Raw genomic sequence first — 9,019 nt, forward strand, 5'->3', positions numbered from 1 at the left:
TAATTGGGCTAACATATGAGCCAAAATCCAATTTGCTCAATTCTTAGTTTCTTATTAAGTTTTAATTGATTTATTTGTTCTTTTATAATTTTTGGTACTACCCTATAAACTTATTACCTTTCTTTATTAAGGCTATGGATAACATATTATATATATATTATGAATTGTTGTGGGCTAGATGATAGATCAAATTTTGATGTACTCAAATAGATTGTGGTGATAAATAAGTGAGTCAATAATCTAGTCAAAATTAAACAAGTTAGGCGAATTATGATCTAATAAACTAATCTTGCCATCTCTAATCTTCTATATACAACTAATACATAATTTTTATATAACCGACTAGAGGTCGTAATTAATTTTGACGATCAATCAAATGTGTAACTTTTCCTTTTTTACCCTTAAATACAAGTGGTACATTGCCAACTAGATCCAAACAAACGCAGATGGAAATTGGGCCCGGAGCAACTTCTGTTGGTCTTGTCTAAAGTCAAATATCAGGCCCGTTCACTACAATGAGCCCACCCCTTCTATTGGACTATTAACTGGGCCTTTTCAAGCTTCAGTGCGCAAACATGGGCTGGCCCACACAGCAATTACGTACCCATATTGAAATCGACTAAATCTAAATTTGCGTATGCAGTATCCCCAACAAGAATTTGCCATTCTCGAGACTTTTAGTTAAGTATGAAGGAATCTCAAACCATTCCACATTTGCATCGTATAATGCGAAACCTTTAGAAAATATTACTCCTTCCGTCCACTATTAATTGTCATGATTTCTTTTTTTAGAGTTAAACTATAACAATTTTGACTAACATTTTACGACGTATTTTTTTATCATCTTGATATACAAAAAATTGCAATTTATAGTGATTTTACATAATTTTTTAATATCTAAATTTTTTGTTTAAAATATCGAATTAATGTAATCACTTTAAAAATTAATCAAATTAACTTTCAAAAAACGTAACATAACAATTAAAAGTGGATGGAGTGAGTATTGTACAATATTCAAATAATAAGCCTGATGATAAAGTCTCATAAAATTATTAAATAGCTTAAATTAAGAATTGGACCAGAAGGGCGGTTTGTGACTATTTTTGAATAATTTCTTCTGAAAATTTTAATGTTTTTCTGCCACTAGATCAATAACACACTTTACTTATGGATTTTCAATTCATAATTCTTATATATTTTTCTGGTTTTCTCACTACAAATATAGACAAACCCCTGTCAAGTTGATATATATTTTTGTTATCAATAATCTCATCCCATTTTAAATTTACCCCATAACCCAATTATAACCAAAACATTATTGGTGATAATCAAATACTTTTAACTTTTTGTGATCACAAATCAAATATTTCTTGACTGGGGTGTAACTAGTTGGTTTTCCAATTATTATTTTTCAATTGCTAGCTTTAATTGGATCTATATCATTAATTCCTTTTTCCTCTTTAGCTTTAAAAAAAATGTAGGTTAAAAGGATCCCACTCAGTCAACGTAGCTCTAATCGGATCTCTATCGGCCTTAATTACCGTTGTTTGAACATGATTTGAAATTACTGAATGTGTAATTTATTTTTTTAAAATTATATTTTATTCGTCATAAACATGAAAACTTACTATTTGTATAAACTATTAAACCTTCACTAACTCTTATATAATTTCACTGAATGAGCAAATTATGATTCATAAATGAGGTATCAAAATATCCTAATGAGCCGTTAATAAATCCTATATCTCCATTTTCTTTGATACATAAATATTTTTATTACATGCTATTGTAAAGATGCACTAGTCCAAAAAATCAGCAATAATAGTAACTAACTATTTTTGTGGAAGGATCCATGTGGTGCATACAATCTAAATTCACTTCGAGCATGATTTTTTCTTTTAAAAAAATAAATTCATGGGTCAAGCTTTTTATATTTTAAAAAATAACTAAAATCACAAATTGAAATTTTAAATCTTTCTTTTTAAAGAATTTGAGATTTGAAATTAAAGTTGAAATTTTATGCAAATTTTATAAATAAACGTTGATAGTCAAAACTTAAAATTGCGGTCCTAATTCCTACAGCCGAGCTTCTATTTATTCAATCTTTAGCTTTTAAAAAAATAATAATAATAAAAAATCTCAGGTTCATTAATGTAAGCAAATTTTTTTTTTGTTTTGTTTTAACCGTCGTTTTTAAAAACATTATCTTCGATTAATTACTATCATTTTAGAATTTAAGATTAAAATTGACAATTATTTTATACTTTTAACATTAAAGAAATATGCACAATATTTAAGAGGAAAAATTAACATACCTTTTTTAAATAAGAAAAACTTAATAAACTATCTCTTATATTTATTATTTTCTTAATAAATATAAAAAAAACTAAAACGACAATTAAAATTATGACTCAAGCACAAGTTTGCTAATGCTCTTGAGCCGTACATGAGTCTGTTCATTTACTGTTCGTCAAGTAGAATTCGAACGTAAGTTTAATAGGTAAATGTTTTATCTGTCTATTCACATGAACACTCCTCCAATCTCGTATTAGTCGTTTGCATTTTCTTTTACATATTTTAAAAAAAAGCACATATAAAAAGGATAATTTTACTAATTTGTCTTTTATTTTTTTTAGAGCTTCACAAACTTTTTTTAGTAATTAATTGTTAGAGAAAAAATTAATTAATTATCTCTTAATTTTATGAATTGACAAATAGTTTGAAATAACTATTTATAATAATGTAAACAACGAATTAATATGAGAAGGAGAAAGTATGACTAAAGTCTTATCAAATTTCGATAGTTTAGGGTGTGTTTAGTATGAAGGAAAACATTTTTCGGAAAATATTTTCCAATTTTCTCATGTTTGGTTGGGTAAAATGTTTTCCAAATCAACTCATTTTCCTCAAAATTAAGGAAAATGACTTCCCTTCAAAAATTAAGGAAAACATTTTCCAAAACTCTCCTCCAACTTCAAATTACAATTTTTTTATTGAAAAAAATCAATATTTTTTGTTGAAAAAAATAAATTTAACGCTTTTTAAAAAAAAAAAAATCAAAAAAGTTTGTTTCTAAAAAATATTTTCAAATTCTTATTTTTCATCCCCTACCCCTCGGCCACCCCCCTACGCACGCCCCCCCCCCACCCCCAAAAAAAAAGTATTTAAAGTTTGTTTTTAAAATATTACAATTTCAAATTTTTATTTATTCACTCCAACTCGCGACCCTGCCCCCCATCAGCCCCCCACCCCATCCAAAAAAAATTAAATTTGTTTTTAAAAGATATTTTCAATTTCAAATTTTTATTTTTCCACCCCCCACCGCCACCCCCCCTATCATCCAGCACCCCTCTCCAAAAGAAAAATTAAGTTTGTTTTTAAAAAATATTTTCAAATTCAAAGTTTTATTTTTTCACCCCACCCCACTCCCTACCCGCGACTCCCTCCCATCAGTACCCCAACCCCCCTCCAAAAAAAATTATGTTTGTTTTTAAAAAATATTTGAGATTTTTATTTTTTCACCCTACCCCACCCCCTACTCCCCGGTCAGCCCCCCACCCCCTCCAAAAAAAATCAAGTTTGTTTTTTTAAAAAAAAATCAATTTCAAATTTTTATTTTTTTACCCTATCTCACCCCTACCCCTCCCCCCTACCCCCAGCCAGCACCCCACCCTCCCCCCAAAAAAATTTAGTTTATTTTTAAAAATATTTTCAGTTTCAATTCAAAAATTAGTTTCTACTCTCCAGTAAAAATAAAAGATATTTTCTCAAAAATATTTTTTATTCATAAATCAAACACACAAAAATCTTTTCCAAAAAATATTTTCTACTCACCAACCAAACATGAGAAAATAAGTAAAATATCTACTTGTTTTCCAAAAAATTATTTTCTAGAAAAACATTTTCCATGAAAAATATTTTCCTTCATACCAAACACACCCTTAATGTTTAATGCACGTACCTTTCAAATACGTACTATATATATTGCAAATTAAAACACGTAAATCATGTGTCTAATATACACCAAAAGATGTATTTAATCATGAAGTAAGATAAATTAAATATTCCATACTTTCCTTGACAAAACCTTAAAACAATGGATTTTGATGTTTCCAAAAACAAGATCAGACAGACAGACAAGACTCTTGGTGAAATGCCATTGGTTGAAATGACAAAAAGGAAAAATGATGAAAAGAAAGCATTCACACTTGATGCTAGACAAATAGAGACATGACCCTCCACCAAGTCATAAAAATAACTCATGAGATTTTGTCTATCTTCTAGCATCATCAACCTAAAATATAAAGGCTTCATAAAGATGAATGATTGTATATATGACTCAATTATCAATAAAGAACGTGGTTCAGTGAATAAAGTTATTTTTCTCTAAATTAGAAGTTTTGGATATGAAAAAATCCTTGATAGGGAGCGTTTACCTTATGTGGTGCGAATACAAATTAGTCGGGCTCCAATATGTGTACTGGACATCGGATGAATTTTTATTTTTTATTTTTAAAAGGAGACTCCATTAATTAAAGCCCCCTTTTTTGATTTTTTAAAAATAATTGAAGCATATTTTATTTTATTTTTAAAAAAAAAATCACTTGCAAAAGGTTACATGCAGCTCAGTGGTGTTTCAGTTGGAATTTGAAGAAATTATTGTAGTATTGTTTGCGCTCCCGTACGTTATTACTCTAACAAATACGAAGCTTCATTCCTCGTCAAGCTAAAATATAGTATGTGTAATTTATGTATATTTATTAGAAAAAATAAGCAGTAAATTTGCTCGACTATTTATATGAAGATTCCTTAATTTTTAACTTTTAGACAAGATAATAATTTTGACTCGCAAATTTCTAGATAAAAATTTCTTGTGAAATTTATACACAAACAACATATATATATATAAACTCATTGCAAACTTCAATTTTAAATTCTCTTCTTTTTTCTAACTCAAATGAATTATTGTCCAAACACCTACCATGCATGTTAAATGATATTGATATTTTTAAGGGTGATGAGCAAAATATTATTTTAAGAAAAGTTTGTTAATTTTTTAAGTGGTGCAATTACTATATTAGGAAAAATGGGATAAGAAGGCACTTGAGGAAAATGACTCTTTAAAAAGAATTATTATTAGTGAAACAAATGAGACCAGAGGTTATGGATAAAGAGCATATGGTTCTGTCCACTATCCATTTCATCTTTATAACACAGCTCTCTACATCACCTCTTGGCCTCACTGATCAGAATAATTCTTGGATGGAATAAGTTTATAAAATTTTAATATTTTTAAAAATATAAAAAAAATTAAATGTATATTTTCAGAAAAGGTGAGGGTGACAGAATCTAAGAAAATACCATCATTAAAGATGGAATAAATTTAAAGATTAGTTTAACATGAGAATCTCTCCAAGTATAGTTCCCACTTGATCAAGATTAGAATTGGACAGGAATGCATCCATTAGAATATATGTGTATTTGTGTGTGTCTTGTACGTATTATGTAAATTGAGAGTAGTGTAGAATTAATTTTGCACGGTCAAGTCAGAATTTTAAATTTTAAAATTTTTAAAGTGATATCAAATAATTAAAAAATTAAAATTTATGAATTCCTATAACGATACTAAGTTGATATAATAACTGATTCAAAATCGAATATATATATATATATATATATATATATATATATACATATTATGAATTTCTATCACAACTCAAGCTCATGACACGTATCTTTGATTCTATTTGTCTCACAAATTAGTCCTTTAGGCTACGCTATCATTGAGCCAAAAGTGTGCATAATTTGCAATATGCCTTATAATATTCTTAATTTTCTTTTTCAATGCAATGTGAGATTCACCTAAGATATCATATGCATCACTTCTTTAGAAGCTTGTCAGTCCTTCTCTGTTATCTGCCCTCATCATACATCACAATTTCTTTTAATACGTATATAGTGTTTGAACAAAAGATATTAAGTACGTGAACCCACATATTATATGGTAAATCTGCACTAACTGTAGTATAATTTGTAATCTTATAATCCTGATATACTTCAAGAGAATCATTTATGAGCAAAGAATACAAGAAATCACGTCAATTCCGAATATGGAGTTGTGGATCCCTCATTTTTTCTCTTCGAGATTTTTTTTTGTATGTTTGTGAATTGTGTGATGTATATTAAAAGGACAATTTAGTATGCTGTTACCCATACATAAAGTTTGTGATGCTGAAGTATTTGGGAACATAGTTGAAGGATTACCAAGTAGAGCATGCATATTTTACAACTTGAGTGTGATAGTGACTAAGACCTATTTAGAATTTGAACTCTCTGATTTTGAATTCGAAATACCATCATATATTCATTCGATTCAAAATTTATTACTTAACAAATTTAAGCCAAAATTACTAAGTTTGGATGAACCTACAACATTACACTAAATTCGTTCTTGAATGGTAAATGATATGCCATTCAAATTCAAGAGAAATGGTTATATCAATGGAAGTTAATTAAGTTATATACATCGATAATTATTAAAAGTTTGTATTAAATAGAATTGTGTAACTAGTTGTGACAAGGTAATTTATCTTACTTTCATGTTATCAAAGTTATTCTTTCAAATTCTATATAATAATGAGTTTATTATACGTGTCGAGTATCATTAGAAATTATTTGGAATGACAAAAAGCTAAGTAATAAAGAAGGGAAAAAAAAAGAAGAAAGGAAATTCCCATTTGATAATGAGACAGACAAATAAACAGACATGACACACCACCAAGTCAAACTTGGATCATAATATAGAGTTTTGTCTAATCTTAATTAGTAGCTCTATTATAACATCATTATTAACTAAAACACATATATATAAGCTTAAATATATAAAATGAACTTCTGTATGTTTAATTTCCTTGTTCAAATCCTATGAAAATCAAAGACATTGATATATAGTTAATCTCTCTCTTTGTTTATTTGGCAAAAGGAAACTCTTTTTCAACAAAAGAGTAAAAACTAGTATACTTAAACTTACAAAGAGAGGAAAAATTACATTACATATTATATTACATTACCCCATTTATTTGTGATATACTATACTTATAAGATTATATGTTATGATCTTTCTACTTAATTAAATTAAACATTAGGATTATTAGACAAGTAATGATAATGATTATTAGGATGTTGCAATGCAATATGGCTCCCAAATGAGTAGAGACTTCCTCTTCTCTTTGCATCCTTTCAACATAGGCACCAAATAATTGATGTTTCCTCTCATTAATACCAAATCTTGCTGCTCTGTTGTACTTTTGGCAATGGGAGTAGTACTGTTGACAATGGTTGTCACAGTGGGATTGGGATTTTTCTTCCAGAAATAGTTATAGGCATTGAATGGAGATGCTTCAGGTGTGATTAGATGAGGAGGGATTTGTGGGATAATTTCATCTTCATGTTCAATCAATTTAATTGAGTTGTTCATCTTGTTAGGCCATTTATTATTGCCTACTCCCATGAGTTGTTTCATCATCAATGTTGATGTGTTCACATTCATTCTCCCATTTGACAATCTTGATTTTTGCTCAAGCACAATTTGCATCCCTTTTGTATCATTTCCTTTTTCCTCATCATCATTAGTTTCGTCGTGTTCGACTTGTTGAATTTCGTCAAACACTTGTTGATGTACAATATCCTCTGCTTCAATTTCTGATGAAGTGGTGATTAAGGTGAGAAGAAGGCGACCATCAACGCGTTCAGCGCGGAAATGATTCTGAGGAGGAACAGAGACAGCTTCAAGAATCAATCTACCATTCTGCCTGTGAGATTGCATATGAACAGAGGGCTTGTCCTCTGCAGCCAAGGAAGAAATAGTTGGAGGGAATGATTTTGGAAGAGGAGGAGATGATGTTTTTTTGTTATGGTTAAACTTAACAACAGGAAATTCCTCAAATGTTTGAGGGGACAATTCTTCTTTTTCTTCTTCTTCTTCTTGTTTTTGGAGATGATCATCAAGGCTAATAATTTCAGAACCAGTTTCTGATCCAAGACTTTCAGTACAAATTTCAAGACTTTTTTCAGTTAAAGAGCTAGTTGATTTTTTCAAAAGAGGATGAATATAAGGAGGTGGAAGTGTAGATGAATCTTCTTTCTTTTGAGTTAAAATTGAACTCCAAACATCATTTGATGTTTTGTTACCACCATTTTGAATTGATCTCCAAATCTCATCTTGTCCAAGAACATCAAGTTCTTTTGAGGAAGCAATTTTCTTCATAGGAGAGAAACCATTTTGTGATAGCCATTTCTTTGATGACATATCAGCTGAAAGGGTTCTCCTAATTGAAGCAGCTACACCTTTGTTTCCTTTTTCAGTGTCTGTTCCAAGAATAGACACTATCCCTTGTTTCACTATCCCCATCTTAGTTGGGGGTAGTGGGATATCGATACTAAGTTTTTGTGCCTCTTTTGCCATCTTGAAGTTCATGATGCTCATAATTTGAGGATTATAACAAATAGGAGTTGAGTCGAGTTGTTTGTTTTCCTTCTGGAAATGAAAAGTTTAAGAGAAAAATTAGTATAAAGTTATGATATATGATTATATGAACAAAATTTCAAGTTGTAAAAAGATGTTGTAATAATAAATAAAAAGAAGTGTTAGTTATAATTACCTTAAGCAAACAACAACATTCAAATGAGGGATGATAGTTGAAAGCTAAGAGAGGGAATTAAATTGAATTGTGAAGTTTTTTTTTTTTTTTTTGAGGAGATATTGCTATTGAAATAAGATGTTTTGATGGCAATTACAAGGAATGGGGGTGTCAGGGTCTTTATAAGAGTCCAGAAAGGCTATGGAACCGTGTACAAGGGATCCGCCTCTAAACCCACCATGCAAAAATACTCTTCTTTTTTGCTTTTATCTGATGTCTGATACTCGCTTTGACACTCTAACTAATTCAAATTCATATTACATAGGCTTATCAAAAAGGAGACATGTGCGTCCTACCAATATTTCTTTAATTCAAATGAT

At 29.5% G+C, this 9,019-nt stretch overlaps 1 protein-coding gene across 1 annotated transcript; it reads right to left on the reverse strand.

Annotated features, from left to right (window-relative positions):
* Positions 1-7,133: 7,133 nt before the first annotated feature.
* LOC125807438 (protein FAF-like, chloroplastic) lies at positions 7,134-8,476 on the reverse strand. The gene has a single exon (XM_049487155.1). It carries the CDS (start codon positions 8,474-8,476, stop codon positions 7,175-7,177), a length of 1,302 nt encoding a protein of 433 aa, XP_049343112.1. The 3' UTR covers positions 7,134-7,174.
* Positions 8,477-9,019: the final 543 nt, after the last annotated feature.

This window comes from Solanum verrucosum, unplaced genomic scaffold, assembly GCF_900185275.1.
Source record: "Solanum verrucosum unplaced genomic scaffold, falcon-dt-bn FXZP01000183.1, whole genome shotgun sequence".
NCBI lineage: Eukaryota > Viridiplantae > Streptophyta > Magnoliopsida > Solanales > Solanaceae > Solanum > Solanum verrucosum.

What these genes read in the sequence shown, in the direction of transcription:
- LOC125807438 (XM_049487155.1), bottom strand. Translation starts at nt 8,476, where the DNA reads ATGAACTTCAAGATGGCAAAAGAGGCACAAAAACTTAGTATCGATATC.